Source organism: Eschrichtius robustus, chromosome 3 (genome assembly GCF_028021215.1).
Source record: "Eschrichtius robustus isolate mEscRob2 chromosome 3, mEscRob2.pri, whole genome shotgun sequence".
Lineage (NCBI taxonomy): Eukaryota > Metazoa > Chordata > Mammalia > Artiodactyla > Eschrichtiidae > Eschrichtius > Eschrichtius robustus.
The window spans coordinates 144703477-144725560 of NC_090826.1; the positions used below are offsets into that span (position 1 = coordinate 144703477).

The window sequence follows — 22084 nt, forward strand, 5'->3', positions numbered from 1 at the left end:
CTATGTATAGTATCATGTCATCTGCAAACAGTGACAGTTTTACTTCTTCTTTTCCAATTTGTATTCCTTTAATTTCTTTTTCTTCTCTGATTGCTGTGGCTATGACTTCCAAAACTATGTTGAATAAGAGTGGCAAGAGTGGACATCCTTGTCTTGTTCCTGATCTTAGAGGAAATGCTTTCAGTTTTTCACCATTGAGTATGATGCTTACTGTTGAGTTTGTCACCTATGGCCTGTATTATGTTGCGGTGGGTTCCCTCTATGCCCATTTTCTGGAGAGTTTTTTATCGTAAATGAGTGCTGAATTTTGTCAAAAGCTTTTTCTGCATCTATTGAGATGATCATATGGTTTTTATTCCTTAATTTGGTAAGGTGGTGTATCACATTGATTGATTTGTATATATTGAAGAATCCTTGCATCCCTGGGATAAATCCCACTTGATCATGGTGTATGATCCTTTTAATGTGTTGTTGGATTCTGTTTGCTAGTATTTTGTTCAGGATTTTTGTATCTATTTTCATCAGTGATATTGGTCGATAATTTTCTTTTTTTGTGATATCTTTTTCTGGTTTTGATATCAGGGTGATGGTGGCTTCGTAGAATGAATTTGGGAGTGTTTCTCCCTCTGCAATTTTTTGGAAGAGTTTGAGAAGTATCAGTGTTAGCTCTTGTCTAAGTGCTTGATAGAATTCACCTGTGAAGCCATCTGGTCCTGGACCTTTGTTTGTTGGAAGATTTTTAATTATGGTTTCAATTTCATTACTTGTGATAGGTCTGTTTATATTTTCTAATTCTTCCTGATTCAGTCTTGGAAAAATTGTACCTTTCCAAGAATTTGTCCATTTCTTCGTGGTTGTCCATTTTATTGGCATATAGTTGTTTGTAGTAGTCTCTTATAATCTTTTGTATTTCTGTGGTGTGAGTTGTGATTTCTCCTTTTTCATTTCTAATTTTGTTGATTTGCATCCTCTCCCTTTTTTTCTTGATGAGTCTGGCTAAGAGTTTACCAATTTTGTTTATCTTCTCAAAGAAACTCCTTTTAGTTTTATTGATCTTTGCTATTGTTTTCTTAGTTTCTATTTCATTTATTTCTTCTCTGATCTTTATGAGTTCTTTCCTTCTACTGACTTTGGGTTTTCTTTGTTCTTCTTTCTCTAGTTTTTAAGTGTACGGTTATATTGTTTATTTGAGGTTTTTCTTGTTTCTTGAGGTGAGATTGAATTGCTATCAGCTTCTCTCTTAGAACTGCTTTTGCTGTGTCCCATAGTTTTTGGGTCATCGTGTTTTCATTGTCATTTGTTTCTATGTATTTTTTTATTTCTTCTTTGATTTCTTCAGTGATCTCTTGGTTATTTAGTAATGTATTGTTTAGCCTCCATGTATTTATGGTTTTTACAGTTTTTTTCCTGTAATTGGTTTCCATCTCATAGTGTTGTGGTCAGAAAAGTTGCTTGATATGATTTCAATTTTCTTAAATTTACCAACGGCTTGATTTTTGACCCAAGATGTGATCCTGGAGAATGTTCTGGCTGCACTTGAGAAGAAAGTGTATTCTGCCACTTTTGGGTGGAACATTCTATAAATATCAATTAAATCTGTCTGGTCTATTGTGTCATTTAAAGCTTGTGTGTCCTTATTTATTTTCTGTTTGGATGATCTGTCCATTGGTGTAAGTGGGGTGTTAAAGTCCCATACTATTATTGTGTTAACTGTCGATTTCTCCTTTCATGGTTATTAGCATTTGCCTTATGTATTGAGGTGCTCCTATGTTGGGTGCATAAACATTTATAATTGTTATATCTTCTTGGATTGATCCTTGATCATTATGTAGTGTCCCTCCTTATCTTGTATAACAGTCTTTATTTTAAAGTCTATTTTATCTGCTATGAGTATTTCTATTCCAGCTTTCTTTTGATTTCCATTTGCATGGAATATCTTTTTCCATCCTTTCACTTTCAGTCTGTATGTGTCCCTAGGTCTGAAGTGGGTCTCTAGCAGACAGCATATATATGGGTCTTGTTTTTGTATCCATTCCGCCAGTCTGTGTCTTTTGGTTGGGACATTTAATCCATTTACATTCAAGGTTATTATCAATATGTATATTCCTATTACCATTTTCTTAATTGTTTTGGGTTTGTTTTTGTGGGTCTTTTTCTTCTCTTGTGTGTCCCACCTAGAGAAGTTTCTTTAGCATTTGTTGTAAACCTGATTTGGTGGTGCTGAATTCTCTTAGCTTTCGCTTGTCTGAAAAGCTTTTGATTTCTCCGTTGAATCGGAATGAGATCCTTGCTGGGTAGAGTAATCTTGGTTGTAGGTTTTTCCCTTTCATCACTTTAAGTATATCCTTCCACTCCCTCTGGCCTGCAGAGTTTCTGCTGAAAAATCAGCTGATAACCTTATGGGGATTCCTTTGTATGTTTTTTTTTTTTCCCTTGCTGTTTTTAATATTTTTTCTTTGAATTTAATTTTTGTTAGTTTGATTAATATATGTCTTGGTGTGTTTTTCCTAGGGTTTATCCTGTATGGGACTCTCTGTGCTTCCTGGACTGGGGTGGCTATTTTCTTTCCCATGTTAGGGAGGTTTTCAACTATAATCTCTTCAAATATGTTCTCACACCCTTTCTTTTTCTCTTCTTCTTCTGGGACCCCTATAATTCGAATGTTGGTGCATTTAGTGTCGTCCCAGAGGTCTCCAAGGTTGTCTTCAGTTCTTTTCATTCTTTTTTCTTTATTCTACTCCTCGGCAGTTATTTCCACCATTTTGTCTTCTAGCTCACTTATTCGTTCTTCTGCCTCAGTTAGTCTGTTATTGATTCCTTCCAGTGTTTTTTTCATTTCAGCTATTGTGTTGTTCAGCTCTGTTTGTTTGTTCTTTAGTTCTTCTAGATCTTTGTTAAACATTTCTTGTATTTTCTCAGTCCGTGCCTCCATTCTATTTCTGAGATTCTGGATCATCTTTACTATCATTACTCTGAATTGTTTTTCAGTTAGATTGCCTATTTCCTCTTCATTTATTTGGTCTTGTAGGTTTTTACCTTGCTTCTTCAGCTGTGACATATTTTTTTGCCATCTCATGTGTTTTTTTGTTTTTTTTTTTAAATAGGTGGGATTGTGTTCCTGTCTTACTGGTTGTTTGGCCTGAGGCTTCCAACACTGGAACTTATAGGCTGTTGGGTAGAGCTGGGTCTTGGTGCTAAGATGAGAACCTCTGTGAGACCTCACTCCGATGAATTTTCCCTAGAGTCTGAGGGAATACCCCTATTCTCTGTTAGTCCAGTGGTTCAGACTCGGAGTTCACACTGCAGGAGCTTCAGCCCGACCCCTGGCTCGTGAACCAAGATCTCACAAGCCGCATGGGGTGGCAAAAAAAAAAAAGAAAAGAAAAAGAGAGAACAATAACAAAGTGAAAAATAAAGTTAGGCTAGGAAACTAACAGATATGTTAGAAAGAACATAAAAATAAAAATATAGATGAATCAACAACTGGAAGGTACATCAGTACCACAATCGTAAAAAAGAGGAGGGAAAAGGAAAAAAAAAAAGAAAGAAAAAAGAAAAAAAAAAGGGGGGTAAAGGCCTTGGCTGTGGAGGGTGAGACCTAAGCAAGGGCGAGGTTTGGGCGGTGGGCAGCGCCTATGCTTAGGACCCACAGGGCTGGAATAGGCCCTGGGGGCTGTGGGGCACTGGGGCTTAGGCCCCGGTCTCAGAGAGTGGGGGACCTCACCTGGGAGCCCAGCAGGCTTCCTGGGCTCAAGTGGGTGGGGCAAATGCCCTCCTCTCCTCTCCTGCTTCTCTGGTCTGGAGGGCCCCTCTTGCCTGCCTCTCCTGATCTCCCCGGCCTCCCTCTTATGCCCCCAGGACCAATGTGGCCGGGGGGACATGGAGGCCTTGGGGGGCAGGGGACCTGCCTGGGAGCTCAGCAGGCTCCCCAGGCCTGAGTGGGTGGGGCAGTCACCCTTAGCTTCTCTCCTGCTCCTCCCGGAGGGCCCCTCCCACCTGCCTCTCCTGATCTCCCCAGCCTGAGGGGTGCCAATCCTGTCTGGCCTCTACTTCTTCTCCCCCCTCAGTCCCCCCATGTACTACTGGTTCACTTGGGGGTTCCTCCCATCTCCTCGGGTGTCAGGGCCCCTCGCCAGCCGCCGGCAGGCACCCAATTGTGGGGAGATGCTAACTTGGTGTCTTTCCACATGCCATCTTGACTCTGCCCCCTATCCTTTTTAAATCTAGTTTGTTCTTGGCTTTCTTACATCTGAAAATTCTCATTTTGTCTCCATTTTCACTGATGTCTATGTTCTTTATGTCATTAAGCTTGGTTTCCTCCCCAATACTTGATCAATCCCAGGCTTCTGCATATCTTTTTACTCTTCTGGAATTTATTTTCTGTCTTATTTCCATATTGACCTGTTCACACTCTGAGCCTAACATATTCTGGGATTTTTATACCTCTCTGTTTCAGACAAGCAACTGGCTCTGGAATAAATGACTAGTATCACTCCAGAGAAAAGTAACTAGACCTTACATACGTAAGATAAGCACACAATCAGCTGCTTTCTAAGCTATTTTTTAAATACGTTTATTTTACCTATTATTTTTTATTAGTCAAATTCCCACATATATGTAAGAGAAATCTAAACACAGGTACATAACTTCTTTTTAAAAACACATTGCTCAGTTGTAGTATTTAACTTAATTTTATTTTATGTAGTTTCAAAAAACGAACAATGGCACTTCTGAAATTGCCATGTTTCTTCAAAAATGCAAGTTCAAATGTACTGGATCAGTGTTGTTATCATCATATACACTTAATGCACACACACACACAAGGTTATGGTTGAAGTGTTTTAATATTGATTCAATCATTCACAAATATCTAGCAGCCATGTATAATGCAGAAAGTACCATGTTAGTTGCTATAAAAGGTAAAAATGTGGTTACAACTATAAATTCTCTGGGGAAAGTCAAACATATAGTCTAGTAAGAGGGTGAATTTAGCCATTGCCATGAGGGTGGTGTAGAGTGAGTTCTGTGAAAGCTCAGAGAGGGAAGAAATCATATCCGTTTAGGATGGTAAGAGATGGCATTGAGGAAGGGCCTTTTGAACTGCCTTCAAGAATTGTCAGTATTTCAGTAGCCAGAGATCAGCAGCAGACATCACATTTGAAAGGGGTGGTGGTAACACAGGTGCTGATTTCGGAAAGGTCAGTCCTTGACTGGAGAAGAGTAAGTTCTGATTGTCCAGAGAATAAGATTTGTGTGGAGAAATGATCGAAAATGTGGCTGTAAAGTTAAAGGAGGTCGTTTAGCCCAGGCTAATAAAGCACTAATGCTACTTGGGAGATAGCTGTACATCCAAGTCCCAGAATTCCTGTTGAGAAGGAGAGAAGTGATCTCCATACCCATTCTTACTAGCCTGATAACCAGCTTGAGTATGGGCAGTTATAAGAACCCATGGAAAAGGGAAGGCTGATAAAATGATAAAGAATTGTGAGTTTGGAGTCAGATCAACCTGGTTTTCAATCCTAGTTCCACTGTTCAACTCCATGTGACACTTAGCAAATTAACTATCTCTGTCTCAGTTTTATAAAATTAGGGTAATAACAGTACCTACCTCATAGGGATATTTTGAAGATCAAATGAGGTAATTAATGAAGAGGACTTAACAGAGTCTCTGGCTCTATAAGTGATGGTTGTTGTAGTTCCTAACCATTGTTTAATCTTGACATTATCAAGGAGACATCCCTAGGGTACTTCCCCTTAGAGTCCTACACGAGCAGGTTTCATCTGTTACCTCTAATAGTATCTTATGTATTTCTCCTTGCCTGATACCTCAAACATTATTACTCATAAGTTCCGTGGGACATACTGAGAGCCTCATCTATTTGGGCTTTCTGACAGCGTCCTCCCTATATTGCATTCCTCTGTTTTCCAGGGTATGCCTGTTACCTCTGATTTTTTTCCCCCTGGCTTCTGTGGTTACCTAAATTATGTAGATAAGTGTAGACTTCTTACCTATAATTTTATAATTTCTGAATCATTTCTTAGCTCTAACATTAAGCACTCCGTATTCTCCATTTATCAAATGCTATTCTGTTACTTTAATTTGAATTATTGATTCTCGAGCTTCAATTTCTTTAACTCAAAAAAGCAAAAATTAAAAATGCGAAAGATATTGAGAAGCAAGAATGTGATATACACCAAGAATATAATTTAAGATTAAATACTGTTACCTTGTTATTTGGTGATCTATTGAAGAATGAACTCTGATATAATTAGTTTATTTAAAAATTCAGCCTAAAGAAGTAAGTTTTGGAAAGTGTCAAAAATATTTCGTTGCAAGGCAGACTTATTTGTAGGAAAATTTTAAGTTTTGAGGAGTATGGCGTAAACTAAAATTGAAAACAAATTCCAAAAATGAAAGATTCCCTTTAGTTGAGGAAATCTTTATTTAAATTCCCACCCTTTCCATCTTATCACTTTAAGGAAATAGTTGAACTTCTTTGTACCTCTATTCATTTATTAAAAAAATCTATTTCAACAGCAGGCAGGAATACGTAAAGCATATATTTATAATATTATATGAACCATGATTTGATTTGAATTCAATCTGTTGATAGTTTAATAATTAATTTATATTTAATGCACATGTATACTATACCAATGACCACTTTTTTTCATTTTAAATATCTTCCAGCACCTCCAGTTTTTATACAAGAACCTGCTGATGTGTCTATGGAAATTGGCTCAAATGTGACATTACCTTGCTATGTCCAGGGTTATCCAGAACCAAAGATTAAATGGCGAAGGTTAGACAACATGCCCATCTACTCAAGACCTTTTTCAGTGAGTTCCATCAGCCAACTAAGAACAGGAGCTCTCTTTATTTCAAGTAGGTTAAAGGAAATATATTTTATACAAATATATACATATAAATTATACATTTTTTATACATAGGTGTTGCTATGTTTAAAATAGTGAATTAATCGTGCCAACATATTTTGTGTTTGTTGCGTTTCATTTTAAAGTAATACTGAACTCATATCTGGGAATTGTCATAAATGAATAACATTTTATTCAATTTTATGTCATTACTATATCATATAGACTTATGAAGCAATATGACTTCTTCATATCTCACTGTTTCTTATTGCAAATAGAGTCTCCTGGGCCTGTAGGTGGATAAGTAATCACATTTTATTGACTCTTGTACCACCTGTTGTATAGAAAGGTAAAATATTACTAGTAGTTAGTTAATGTTAATTATTTTGGGCCAAGAATACATAACCACATGCATAGGGACACTATACACTATCAAAAATTTTTGATTAAAAGCTATATCTATCTGGAGCAAAACATTTTTTAAAAAGTCAAATATGCCATCATCCCAAACTTTTACCTGTAAGCTATTAAGCATTCAGATATTTGTAAACACTTAGTACTTTTTCAAATATTGTTAAGAGTATTTGGATACTGGCACCAGAGGAGTAAAAACATTTAGATGATTAATTGACTTTTTTTAATAAAATTGCATTTTTAGGGTATTTTGTAGAAAGCCCCCAATAAGTGATTTTCATGTTGATTAACAATATTAAATGTGCATTAGCCACTTAAACTTTCAATACAAATTAAACTGTCTAATTACAAGTGCTTACAGCTCTGTGCTAGGTGAAGACAGAAGTCAAATATGGGGTTCCTCGCTCAGGCATTTTACAGTCTACTGTCTGAGTGGATGGTCACAAAGGTACCTACCAGAATTACTCATTAGATTGGGTCAGATTGTGCAGGAACTGAAATGTGCAGGTGAAGAAATGTAGTTGGTGAGGTAGAAAATAGACCCCCAAGCTTCATAGGCACGAAAAGGCATGTGAAAGTACTGTTTCATAACAGCTCCCCTGCAGGATATGAGGAGACAGGAGCGAGAGGGAAGAATGGGGAGGGTCATATAGGTAGGGTGATGGTGGTGATGAGAAACAACCCAGAGGGAAACAAATGAGACCTGAAAACAAATCAGTTAGCGGAAATGAAAGAAAAGTAAAAATAAAGGAGGGCAGTGTATTCACGGATGGTTGCCCAGTTGTTCAAATTAAATCATCTAAAAGGAAACTAGTGATGAGAAACTTAGCTCTCCCTGGTATTTTGTATTTCTACAGAAATTAGCCCGAGTTGATAATATGGAGACTATCTTGGTTAGAAACAATGTATAACTTATGAACCAGGTGATTTGCTGAGCTTTCCTTGGCAAATGAATGTTTGCTAATTTTGAGAGTGAACACCGTCTGTGCTTACCAGATGCAATTCTGCAGTTATATGCATGTGGTTAACAGAGTAGAAACTTGGTCACTGCTCTTTATTTGGGATAGTATGGAACTATTCATACTGGAAGGCTGTGTTTTTCTCTGTCAACGTCTTATCAATAGATTAAACTGTGCCTATTTTAGTTAAGATAGTTGCAAAGGTAACGATCAGTCCCCTATTTAAAATCTTCTCTTGACTCCCCAGTTGCTCATAGGATAAAACTTTACTGTTTTATAAGACACCAGGCTACCTCTTCATCTTCAGGCTCCTGACTATGCCCACACAGCCTGTAACCCAGCGATCCTCATCCTAATCCCCTAACACACTCTTTAATTTTAAATATTTTATAAATATCCTTTTTATTATTCTGAGAATTCTATGTATTTGATCAACCTACATAATAAAAATTATTTTAACCTGCAAAATGTAGTACAAAGGAAAACAAAGGAAAGTAATTTTTATTAAAATAATATGTATTTAAATAGATAAATACTCTGGCAATGCTCGTACAATATGCATACACGTTATGTACATCACCATGAATTTGAGAGCTAAAATGTAGACTGACCCAGGAATATGGGATTGATGACTCAGAAACTCCAGTCTGGTGAAGTGATTTTCTGAAATGGTGGGCAATTCTTGCAAGAGTTCTTTCTTTCTTCCACTTATACAGAATTAGGTTGTAGGCTCAAATAATTATAAACAAAGTCATCACATCCATGAATTTCCAGTGGGGCCTTCAAAGGTCTTGGTGAACTTGGGTTATTGTTCCTTTCGTGAATCCCCCCCATGCATTGTCTCCCTAGTTTTTGCCAGTAGACTCCCCTGATCATTGGACCAATGAAAGCAATGGCCCCTGCAAACCTCCAAAACGCCCCCAGGGTGGTACTGCAGCTTTCCATTCTTTGAACACACCATGATTTTTCAAGTCATGCTCTTGCCTTTGCAGCCCATTAGGTTTGGACTGCCCTTCCTCTGTTCTACCTACTGTTTCAGGTACAGCTCAGGTATTACCTCCTATGTGAATCCTTCCCGAACTCCTCCTTGTGCCATCAGTCACTTCTGTCTCTGTGTCCCCATAGCTCATTGTCTGAAGCTCAAATTAGAGCAGTCGTCACACTGTGGTATGATTGTTGCTTTCAAGGTATGTCTCCTCCCCTAGAATGGGAACTACCAGATCACAAGCATGGTGCCTGACACATAGTTAATGCTCCACAGATGATGTTGAATGAGTAAATAATCTCTTCTTTTTAGACTTATGGGCAAGTGATAAAGGAACATATATTTGTGAAGCTGAAAACCAGTTTGGAAAGATCCAGTCCCAGGCAACAGTAACAGTGACAGGACTTGGTAAGATCAATTAAGTACTTAGACACCACACTTTTTGAAAACATCAGACTCCTCTTAGTACCTCTTCTCTTGCCTGTACCATTAAAAAGAAACGAACAAACAAAAACAGGTAAACATCTGATTACTACATTAGCCTTCCTTCTCCCCACCCTATTTCATATTTCATGATGTTAGAACTGGAAATAGAGCTCATCCTCTTCAAGCTCCTTATCTTCCATTTGAAGAAATGAAGGTCAATTGAATAAATTCATTTAAGTCTGAGTACACACACACACACACACAGACACACAAGACACACACACATGTTAGGGTGGTGGTGTGCTTTTCTAGTTCTTTTCTTTACACTTATTATTTTAGTCCACATGGAATTATTTCTGTGTATGATATGAAGCAAGAATATAATATCTGTTATTTCCAAGTAGTAAGACATTTGTTTTAATATTTTTATGGCATGTTCTCTTCCCACTGAGTAAAATACCCATTTGGTCACATGCTAAATTTATAATCTTATGTGTCTATTCCTTGGAATTCTATTTATGCACTAGTCCTATATTGTTTAAATGATTACATCATTTATTGTGATTTTTAAATCTCATTAGTACACTTCTATAAAATTTTCTTTATGTATCTCCCTTAATTCATCTATGTATATTTAAATTTTCTAGGAAGACTCTCTTAGAGATTTTGCTTTGATTTATGTTGAATTACTTCACTGATTTCCATCTAAGAGTCCACCTCATTTTATTTGCCTGAGCTCTTATGACAGCCTACTCACTAATCTCATCCCTTCCAATTTTCCCTTGTCCAGTAAGTTCTCAGAGTGATATTTCCTGAAAATGGTTCTGATGATTCCACTCTTCTATTTATCAGTGCTTTCAGTCACTCTCCATTTGAATACATTGCAAATTTCTTGGCTTGACTTTTCTGCCCTTTCGTGCCATAGACTTATTCTTTTCTACTTTCTCTACTTCTTTGCTATTACCTGTCCTCTTGCCATTCCCTCTGCTTAGAAGGGTCCTTTATCTCTATCTTCCAATTCATACCCATGTACATTTAAAAATCTTGTTCTTGAAAACTCAGTTTCTAATAGTGTAATTAGTAGTCATCTTTGCCTATAAAATAATTTTTCTTCCTTTGGATGAAATAGCACTGACAGTGCCTGTGTTCTCTCTCTGATTTAGTTGCTCCACTCATTGGAATCAGCCCTCCAGTGACCAGTGTAATTGAAGGACAGCAGCTGACTTTACCTTGTGTTCTATTGGCTGGAAATCCCATTCCAGAACGTCGGTGGATTAAGAATTCAGCCATGGTAAGAACATTTTAAATCCATGAATTCATATTCCTCTTGCGTAATATGAATTCATATTCATATATTGCCTCTTGCGTAAGAGGCAATGTATTCCAAACATTGAAATTTTAATGTAATAAATATACAAACATATATTTTTTAAGAGTACCAAAACTTTTCTTCAGTATTAACATGTTTATGCAGTTCATATTATTTTGAAATTAATATGATGGAGAAATAGTCAATGGTGTAATTTTTATAATTTTGTAACTAGTAAGCTCTCTTCAGAATATGTAATAACTGAAGCAAGTATGAAGTTTTTTTCCATAGGATTTAAATATTTTATATCCTTCTTTGCAGGACGTAATAAAATGTTAATATTCTCATAACATTCTTTCATTTTATATATTCATCTTTATTGTTATCATCAAACATTCTTTTATTGTGAACTGTTTTAAAATGTGGATCTATTTTGTGTCATTGTTTTTCAATGCGTGACTTTTGATTATGAAGGAATGTGAAAAATTTTCCCAGTTGTAAGGAATTATTCTGTAAACATGCTATCTATGGCAATAAATTTTCACCTAGTCCAGAGCATTTTTCCTTCCATTTTCCAGAGTATCTAGACTTAATCCCTTAGTGAAGTACCAATTAAAAGTGAATTGATTCCATGGGATAAGATGTAAAATTGTTCGTATTTGCATAAAAACCTGAGAAAAATGAGTGCACCTCACTCAATAATAAATGCCCTTATAACATAGGATGATATGTTTGAGCACTAAAGTACCCTATTATTGAACAAAATGCATAAATGTTACCGAGTTAGAGGGGATGATTCTTAACAGAAACCGTTGTCAACCTTCTCTCATGCAGTTCCTATATCATACATTGCCCTCTAATATTATTTGTATCTGTCACTGAAAAGGGTGCATGTTGAGATTAAGTCACATTCTCTCAGCTTGAATGATGCCTGTTTGCCAGAATGAAAATGTCAAATGGCTTGCAAGTGGTAGTAAAACCTTCTTGAAAAAGAACAAATTAAGCCAAAAGTAAAAGTGAAATTTGGGTCCTTCATGATAACAAAAATTACAGAAACAGGGAATTAGTGTTGTTTCTATTTCTTTCCCTTTCCAATATGTGCATAATTCTGACAGATGTTAGTGGGTAGACTTTTTGGTGGTATATCACAGTGACATACAATTGATGCTACTCTTGGTAACATTTTCTGCTCATCATTTTTCACTTAAGCGTGTTAAAATATTTTGTTATTTTATAACACATTTAATAACCCAGTTGGAGAAGAAAGCAGATCTGGTTTGGGCTTACACAATATTGCCTGTTTAATTAAAAGTCATTCTCATATGTGCACAGTCACAAAATATAAACCACTGAGAGGTCTTTATTTTTTTTAATTACTTGAAGTTATTTTCCAGCTAACTAAGACATGAATTAAAAATTAAGAACCCAATACAAAAATTATACTTTTAATAAGCTTTTCACATGCTGTGATCCAGCAATTCCACTCCTGGTATCTATCCAAGGAAAACAAAAAAACTAATTCAAAAAGACACATGTACCCCAATGTTCATAGCAGCTTCATTTACAATCGCCAAGACAGCCTAAGTGTCCATCAACAGATGAATGGGTAAAGAAGATATAGTATATAGAGACAATGGAATATTACTCAGCTATAAAAAAGAATGAAATTTTGTCATTTGCATAGCATGGTTGGACCTGGAGAGTATTAAACATAGTGAAATAAGTCAGAGAAAGACAAATACTGCATGTTTTCACTTATATGTAGAACCTAAAAAATAAAAGAAACAAATGAATATAACAAAACAGAAAGACTCAGATACAGAAAACAAACTAGTGGTCACCAGAGGGTGGTGGGCTGTGGGGAGGGGCAAAATAGGTGAAGGGGATTAAGAAGTACAACCTACTGGGTATAAAATAAATAAGTTACAAGAAGGTAATATACAGCACAGGAAATATAGTCAATGTTTAATAATAACTATGTACAGAGTATAATCTATAAAAATATCAAATTACTATGTTGTACACCTGCAACTAATATAATATTGTAAGTAAGCTATACTTCAATAAAAATTATAAATAAATAATAAGCCTTTCAAGCAACACTGAAGCCATAAAGTTAAATCTAAGTGGCTACTGTAACAATGGTAATAAAAACTAAATTCAAAAAAAAATAAAATAAAATAAAATAACTTTTTTTTCCTTCAAGTTGGTCCAAAATCCTTACATCACTGTGCGCAGTGACGGGAGTCTCCATGTTGAAAGAGCTCGGCTGCAGGATGGGGGCGAGTATACTTGTGTGGCCAGTAATGTTGCTGGAACCATTAGCAAAACTACCACTGTGGACGTGCATGGTAAGAGGCGCACCCATCATAATGCTTTCCAAACCATGTTCAAAGCTGGGTTCATATCTTTAAATCAAATAACTCCGTTCTTCTAGTTTTAAGAAGTAGGTATCTTTTCTAATTGTTATTCTTAACAAAAAGCCTTATTTCTTGAACAATATTTACATTGTTAAGGCTTTTTTCCAGATTTCCCTTTTCTGTATATACAAAAAGACATTATTGGGAGTCACTCGCTGAGTCTCTCCAAGGGCTTTTGTAAGTGGTTTCTTAATTGATAAAAGTGAACTCAGCTCTCAAAGAGTTATGTTTAAAAGTACATTTTAATTTCAGGCAAGCTGAACTTATTGTACCATCCAAACTGCCTCTTCTTCTCTGATTGTGCAACAAGCATTTTCTTACTAATGACCCCTTTGTGTGTTTGCTAGAAATGACCTAAACTTTTCTAAAGGCCACTTCATGTGCTCCAAACAATCTTTTTGCGTGTTAAATAACTTAAAGTTCACAAATAAAAAATCCAGAAACTATCTTTTTTCCATTCGTGAGTAACCGTTACCAACTTTTTACATCTCAATAAATAACAGCTTCATAGCTTAAGAAATTGTCGTAACTTTTTTTGTATATTTCCTTTAAAGACTTTGCAACATTTGCTTTTTAAAGTGTTGTATTAAAAACTAGCTCTGTGTACAGGGATGAAAGTAGAACAGAACATTTATTTTTAGTAGTTGATTCAGTCTTTTTTAGGGCCTGGAGTGGAGAATCCAGTAATTTCCAAATTTTGCTTGTTCTGTTGAAATTTTCAGTGGATACAGGCCATCTTCTTTTTAATGTGTGCTTCTCATTGTAAATAGCCTCTTCCACCTCTTTCAGTGTTATACCAATCTTGTACCAATCTCCACCAAAATTATGTGAGATATTCTTGAAGAAATACCAAAATAACATTAAATTAGTTGAGTAAATACGTAATGTCAAATTGGGTATAGTTGTTTAACTATTTTTTAAAGAAGATCAGTCCATACATTTTGCGGAGGGTGCTTAATGGACCAGTTTGAGAATCTACGGTAGAAATGCATTCATGTCATCTCCCTTTGGCGTCTAGCAACTGCCTAGAATATTGTGTTGAGAAGAATTCTGATATAAATTTTCACTTGGGTGAAAGAGTGACACGATTAGTTGTGATGTCTGCCAAATCCGAGGAGTATGGAGAAGACAAGACAAACCAATGATGTGGTTTATCAAGATGCGAAAAATTTTAACAATTAAAAGTTAAAAGGTCATTTCACAACATTGTTTCATCCATCTTAGGCCAAAATGAGTAACTGATTTAGTTAATAAGATTAAGAAAAATTAACCCAGCGTTTGACATGAACTAAACCAAACAGCTATTTAGAGGACAGATTTGCCTTTGAGTTGGATGTGATGCAGTATCACAATTTCTCTATACCTCTGTATTTATGTTAATTTCATCACTCTGCCTCTCCACTTTTAAGAGTATTTATTATATCCTGAGATAAACCATAATGGAAAAGAATATTATAAAAAGAATGTATATATATATATATATGTGTATAACTGAGTCACTTTGCTGTACAGTGGAAATTAACACAACAGTGTAAATCAAAGGCTCTCAATGAATTCTTAGAAGAATTGAATTAACGAATGCATGTATAAGTGCAAATTAAAATGACAAACTATTTAATTGTCATGTTGATTTACATAGATTGACAATCTGGAGAGAAAAACTCTTCCATACTCAAATGTCATCAGATTTGAAAAACTGTTGCCTAAATTTGCCACTTACCTTTATAGCTGTCAAACTGAATATGTATTTTAAAAAATGGCTTATTCCATGTTGCCATAAAATGACAGCAAAGTTGAAAGTTGACTATTCCATGATGATTCTGGAAATTAAATTTCTCGCTTTAGAGAGTAGCCTGACATTCTTGTCTAGGGCTGGGAATTTACTGCCAATTCTTTAAGAAGATATGATCTAAAGAATAATCCCAGCCTTAGGAAAATACAAGGATGTAGCAAAGCTCATCTAAGCCTTTCAAAAGGAAGCTTTTGCACTGAGGTCTCTGGTTTCTCTTGTTCTGGCAAACTTCTACTCCAGGGTAGCTGGGATAATTCTAGAGAAATTTGACTTAAAAACAAGAGCCACAGTGAGTGCTTGAGCTCTAGGGAACAGCTCCAGTCTCATCTTTCTGGGGGAAGGAAAGGAAATTCCTGGTATATATTGGACTTTTATTACGTTCCTTGCGCTGTGTTAGGTACTTTCACGTATGGGAGCTTTTTTTTTTTTTTTTTTTTTTAAAAGATTTATTATTTATTTATTTAATTTATTTATTTATTTATTTTTGGCTGCGGCGGGTCTTAGTTGCGGCATGCAGGATCCTCGTTGAGGCATGCGGGATCTTTTGTTGCAGCGCACAGGCTCTTTGTTGTGGAGCGCGGGCTTCTCTCTAGTTGTGGTGTGCAGGTTTTCTCTTCTCTAGTTGTGGCGCGTGGGTTCCAGAATGCATGGGCTCTGTAGTTTGTGGCACGCAGGCTTCTCTCTAGTTGAGGCACCCGGGCTCAGTAGTTGTGGCACGTGGGCTTAGTTGCCCTGCGGCATGTGGGATCTTAGTTCCCTGATCAGGGATGGAACCCACGTCCCCTGCATTGGAAGACGGATTCTTTAACATTGGACCACCAGGGAAGTCCCTGGGAGCTTCTTTAATCAAATTCTTTATTTTGAGGACATTGAGTATTGATAATTTTTTGTATGCAAGTTGGTTATGATGAACAGATATATACAGAATAGAATGATGAAGTCTTCCCTTTCCTTCTGCTTCCAGTCATATAATGTCAATTCTTTAGTTGCTTTCTAAAGTCAAAATGTATGCTTTCTTAGTGAAAAATATTGACTTAGAATCTTGTATTTTAGACTTTTAAATGTAAACTCCTGAGGCCTTTCAAGCTTTACTTTTGAATTCCTTTTACGAAAATAGATTCTATTTTCAAGGTTAAATTTAGTAGCTTGCTAAGTGATTCTTGTGTATAGACAGGTATTTAATCTGTAGTGGTTAAACAGTCCATTTCTCTGGAGGTGAGGTTAAGTCAGCTCACTGCAGCTTAATGGGGTAGTGGACAATGGTGAAAGATATGTTAAGTGTGTAACTGTTAGGATGTAGTTCTAGCTTGAATTTCCTGAAGATACGATTTCCTTCAGTCCTCTCTTATTTTTGTTAGGAAAATCAACTTAATTTACAACTTGATTTTAAGTTTTTATTAAATTCTTCAGATTGCAACTATTTTATTTACTTTATTACACTCCCTTACAAATTGCCATACGTTTCTAACAGAAAAGGCTGTCTTTGCTAGTTTTTAGAAATATTCGTATCTCCTGAAAATGTTCAACGTTAAACTTGTGAGGCTGAATGGAAGGACGGGTGCTCAGATTCTGCCTGTTGCTTCCTTTTCCAGTTCTGCCAACCATCCAGCATGGGCAGCAGGTACTCAGTACCATAGAAGGCATTCCAGTAACTTTACCATGCAAGGCAAGTGGAATCCCCAAACCATCTATCATCTGGTCCAAGGTAAATGACGTATCTAGAGATGTTTGTTAATAATATGCGTTGCTACAACAATATTTGGATATTTTCATACATGGAACTTGTCACTGTACCATAGAACCTTACAGAAAGGAAAACCCATACAGTCATACCTCTTAGACGGGACCTTAAAATGTCCTTAGTGCATTCAACTACTTGATGCTTAAATAGTATTAACACAACAGTGAACACTAATATAGCACATTCTTTGCGCCGGGGACTTTTCTAAGCACTTCACATGTTGTAGCAGATCCTTTTTTACTCCCTGCCGCATCCCCTAAACCCTTTTGACTTAAGCTCAGCTCTGGTGGACTGCTCCGTGCTCTCTGCCAGGGTCACTCTTCATGCATGTATCTCTCTAGTTTGGGGACTCAGGGCTTTCTCCAAAACCCCACAAGGCCACTTAGCCTGCTGAGTGGTCAGGAAGTACAAGAACATTAACTCCTGGGAGGGGGAGGTGGCCCATATAAATGTCCCACTTCTCATCTATCAGAAGAATCCTTCTGGGGTGCATCTACGTAGTTTCTCAGAGGGCCCCGAGCACACTGAGCTTATAAGCCCAGCCACGGAGGAAACCAGGGCAGTGAAACCCTTTATTAGCTTTCCTTCCTTCTTGCCTCACTCTCCAACTGTCCCCTTCAAGCCTCTGGGAATCACTTTCCAAGTAAACTTTCTGACTCCAAATCTTTATCTTGGACTCTGCTCTTCTGGAAGCCAAAATAAGACACATATATGAACTCATTTATCCCCCTCTCGTGAAGTTCTCTGGCTTTTCCTTATGTTCTTGCAGTGAGGAAAGAAGGACTTCCTTCTTCCATTTCCTGAGGAAGTCCTTTCCATCTTTCAACAGCCATGAAGATGGCATATTTTCTGTAGATTAAATCCGGTAGAGAGAAAGTAATATAAAATGATGGCATAATAATGAAATATGGCGTTTGTATATTTAGGGTCACAACCAAAGTATTTTGTCATAACATCTGATTTTATACCTCTAAAAATCTCTGAAATGTAGAGAAGTTGGTTTTGACATCTGTAAATTAAATTGAAAGGTTAAGATTTCTGCCTCCTGGGCACAAAAATATGGTGGTGAAGCTAATCCCCCAAACTGCACAGTCTCTGGTACTGAGTAGAAGTTTAATGCATTTTAGGGAAATATAAAAATGAAATCGTCTTTACAGGATGGCCTTTGAGCTGGGATCATGCACAGAAGTTAAGAGTTTAGGCCCCCAAGCCTGCCTGCCTGGGTTCGAGTTCCAGTTCTACCACTGACTGACTCTTTGGCCCTGGGCAAGTTACTCTACCAAGCCCCCAGATCTAATGCTTTCATCTGTAAAACAGGGCTTGTGGTAGTTCCTACTCATAAGATTGCTGTGAGCATTAACATAATTAATTCATGTGACGTGCTCAAAAACGGTACCTGGCTTAGCATAAACAATCAACCCATCTGCTGCTACCTCATCCCCTCCACTTTTAAGTAGCTTTGGAATGAACGGGATCTAGTTTGGTGTGAAGAAATGTCACCTTTGCATTGTTTGTTTCATTTTTCTTACAAAGAGCTTTCTTCAAATTAGCATTCTTTCAATCAGTATTTTCCCCTTTAGAGATTTTTTTCTTCCTCTCTTCCTCTTCCAGACGTTAAGTCACTCCTTTATTATCTTAAAAAACACTTTTTGCTCTGTGTTGTTTTGCAGAAAGGCGAGCGGATTTCCACCAGCAGTGCTAAGTTTTCCGCAGGGGCTGACGGAAGTCTATATGTGGTGTCCCCTGGAGGTGAGGAGAGCGGGGAGTACGTCTGCACTGCCACCAATGCAGCCGGCTACGCCAAAAGGAAAGTGCAGCTGACCGTCTATGGTGAGAGCCCTCGGGGAGGAATGTTTTTCTTTGACACTGTCTGTCTGTGCCAAAACTCACATTTCTCTCCCAAATAATGTTACTAGAGAGCTGTACCCCTAAAGTGAACTACTCTTCCAAGTTTATAGTTTTGTACAAAAATGCATTTTTCCTGCCAACCAACATCTCCTCTACTTAGATTCTGATTTAAAGGGAGAGGAATTGTATAGCCTTTCGGAAAAATTTTATGGTGTTTTCCCAAGGAGTATGCTTATGGTACCCAACCCTCTTTAGAAACACCACTTAGTTAAAACTCCTAGCAAAGCCAAACCTCAGCTATGTCTTGGTTAGTGCTCTGCCTTGAGAGGTTACTTTTACAGATGCTAGATTCTAAAAGGGCATTTCAGCTGACCTCTGCATTGTGTTCTGAAAGAAGGAGCTAAAAAGGAAAACTTTCTAGTCATTTTCCTTTAAGCTCTCACAATGTGTGTTAATGGAAAGCTTTAGATACGTCCTGAAACTTCGGAACAAACAGCATCTTTTTGCAAATTACTGAAGAATATTAGTAGTCCACATTTTAATGTGAGTTAAAGTGTGCTTTGTTTTCAATGTACTGTTTCCGTTTCAAAACTTGTGTTTATTTTAGTAAGGCCCAGAGTGTTTGGAGATCAACGAGGACTGTCCCAGGATAAGCCTGTTGAGATCTCAGTCCTTGCAGGGGTAGAGGTGACACTTCCATGTGAAGTGAAGAGCTTACCCCCACCCATCATTACCTGGGCCAAAGAAACCCAGCTCATCTCGCCATTCTCTCCAAGGTAGGGGACCTGGGATGAATCGAAACATGTGAAACATAATCTCTTGGGACAGGTGACTGTACTTGTTCAGGTTTTCAAATGTCTCAAAAAAAAAAAAAAAAACCTTTTAAATTTGAGGTAATTTACATGTACATTCGAGCCTACAGAAAACATATATACCTTCTAAGTCATTCTTTAATAGCAGAAATGCTAACACCCAGCTTTGACATAATTTCCCACTGGTGCATTCTACAAGGTAGTTATGAAAATGGAGTGGATTTGTATGTAGATTCTGGTTAGCACAAAGTGCATATTATAAAATTCCATTAATCCCAGAGGAGCAATAAAACACAATACATTCTCTAATATCTAGGATTTGACTTTCATTAGATGACTTTGTAAAAATCTTCTTGATTGAACTTAAACCCTTATACAAATAAAGGCCCACTGAAACAATATATTTGATAGGCTAAGTGACATGGAAAGCAGAATGCCACAGCCCTTAAGAGCACAACCTTTGTTGCCATGCAGGTGTGAGTTTTAATTTACCTCCACCACTTAAAGCTTACCTGAAACTTTTGGCAGTTTTTTCAGTGGGCCTCTTCAAACCTCAGATTTCTTTCTTTTTTTTTTTTTTTTTTTTTTTAAATAAATTTATTTATTTATTTATTTTTGGCTGTGTTGGGTCTTCGTTTCTGTGCTAGGGCTTTCTCTAGTTGTGGCAAGCGGGGGTCACTCTTCATCGCGGTGCGCGGGCCTCTCGTTGTCGCGGCCTCTCTTGTTGCGGAGCACAGGCTCCAGACGCGCAGGCTCAGTAGTTGCGGCTCACGGGCCTAGTTGCTCCGTGGCATGTGGGATCCTCCTGGACCGGGGCACGAACCCGTGTTCCCTGCATTGGCAGGTGGATTCTCAACCACTGCGCCACCAGGGAAGCCCAGATTTCTTGTTTATAAAATGGGGATAATACCTGAAAGGATGATATAAGATAATGTACATTCTATATCCCATCTCTGGTTCTCAAAGAATGGTAGCAATTACTGTTTTAACTCAACATCATGCCAGAAGTTACTGGCGGAATAAGAATTATAGTCTCTAGCTATTGTCTCTTAGACTTGTTGATGTATAGTTATGAAGCTATAAATTCATGCCACAGTAGTTTCCCTACGACTGGTGAGAAAAAAAGTAAACAATTTAGAACTACTTTACTATTTCTTTGAAAAAATATTTGCCTCAGATATTTTTGAATAGAAGAAATACTGTATTTCAGATAAAGTTGAAGTTTCATTGTTCCCCTCCTCAGTCATAATCTCTTTTCTCCCTTCCCAGGGACACAAACACTGACACAGACTTGGTGTATATCCTATGCATACATCCTTAAATAGTATAGAATATTGTTTTCTCTATTTTTAGTTTTGTTTTGTGTACTTGTTTTCAATTTACCATTGTAACATGTTCTATATTATTATCCTACTGCTTGCTTTATTGACTCAATATTTAATATATTCAGTTTATTCATTTTAACTACCATATACATATTCTACATTTTATGTATACATTTCCCTGTGTATGGACATTCATGTTCTTGTTTGTTTTGTCTTTCTACATTTTCTTCTTTTCTTTTTTTTTTTTGGCTTTAGAAACAAGGCTTTTCAGGGAATATCTTTTTATATCTCTCTTTGTATGCATATGCATGTTTCTTTGCGACTTGTACCTAGAACCCCAATTTCTAGTTAGAATGAATTACTATTTTCAGCTTTGTAGACACTGCTTAACTGCCTTCTGAAGGGGCAATCCTGATTTACCTTCCACCAACAGAATATAGGTGTACCTTTTGCCACGTTATAATCACTGCGTGGTGTTGACTGACTTAAAATTTTTTGCCGTTCGTATGGATGTGAAGTGGTGTCTTGCAACTGTCTTACTTTTCACGTGACTGAATTCTAGTGAGCCTGGAATGTTTTCCCTTGTTTGTTGGCCATTTGTGTTATCTGTGAATTGCCTCTTTAAACCTGCTGCAGCGTTCTGGTGACTTGTTTCTCTTTTTCTTATTGAATGTAGAAATTTGGTTTTTGTTCTTAATAACAATCCTTTGTTTGTTGTATGTGTTGAAAATATCTTCTCTCAGTCTACTCCTAGCCTTTCAGGTTTATGTATGGTGTCTGGTTGTACAGAATTTAAATATTTGTATGTAGCTCAAGGTGTTAATCTATCATTTCTTTAGATTTGTACTTTAGGAAGATCATAAACAGGACTCCAATGTTTTATTGCAATTTTAAAGTTTGTTTTCACATTTTGGATTTTAATACATCTGAATTTTTATTTTGTGTGTAGTATTAAGTAGTGCTCTAATTTTATTTATTTATTTTTCCCATGTGGAGAGCCACTTGCCCAACACCATTTTTGAATAGTCAGTCCTTTCCTGACTTTTTGTAACACCACCTCTGATATTGCACATTACATGTTGAGTTCTCATACATGCTTAAGTCTTTTTTTTGAGAGGGGGTTTCCATCTTTAACTGTTTATCTATTTGTCTGTCTCTGGGCCAATAGCACACTTTA

The 22084-nt window shown here is 36.9% G+C and overlaps 1 protein-coding gene across 6 annotated transcripts in view; it reads left to right on the top strand.

Annotated features, from left to right (window-relative positions):
• HMCN1 (hemicentin 1) overlaps positions 1–22084 on the top strand; it is a 529724-nt gene that overhangs the window by 257350 nt on the left and 250290 nt on the right. For all 6 annotated transcript variants that reach the window (XM_068541417.1, XM_068541420.1, XM_068541418.1 and 3 more), the window contains exons 16-22: positions 6692–6886; positions 9547–9642; positions 10824–10951; positions 13176–13320; positions 16774–16886; positions 18593–18752; positions 19378–19546. In XM_068541417.1, coding sequence (XP_068397518.1) covers positions 6692–6886; positions 9547–9642; positions 10824–10951; positions 13176–13320; positions 16774–16886; positions 18593–18752; positions 19378–19546 — 1006 coding nt within the window. The remainder of the gene's footprint in view (positions 1–6691; positions 6887–9546; positions 9643–10823; positions 10952–13175; positions 13321–16773; positions 16887–18592; positions 18753–19377; positions 19547–22084) is intronic.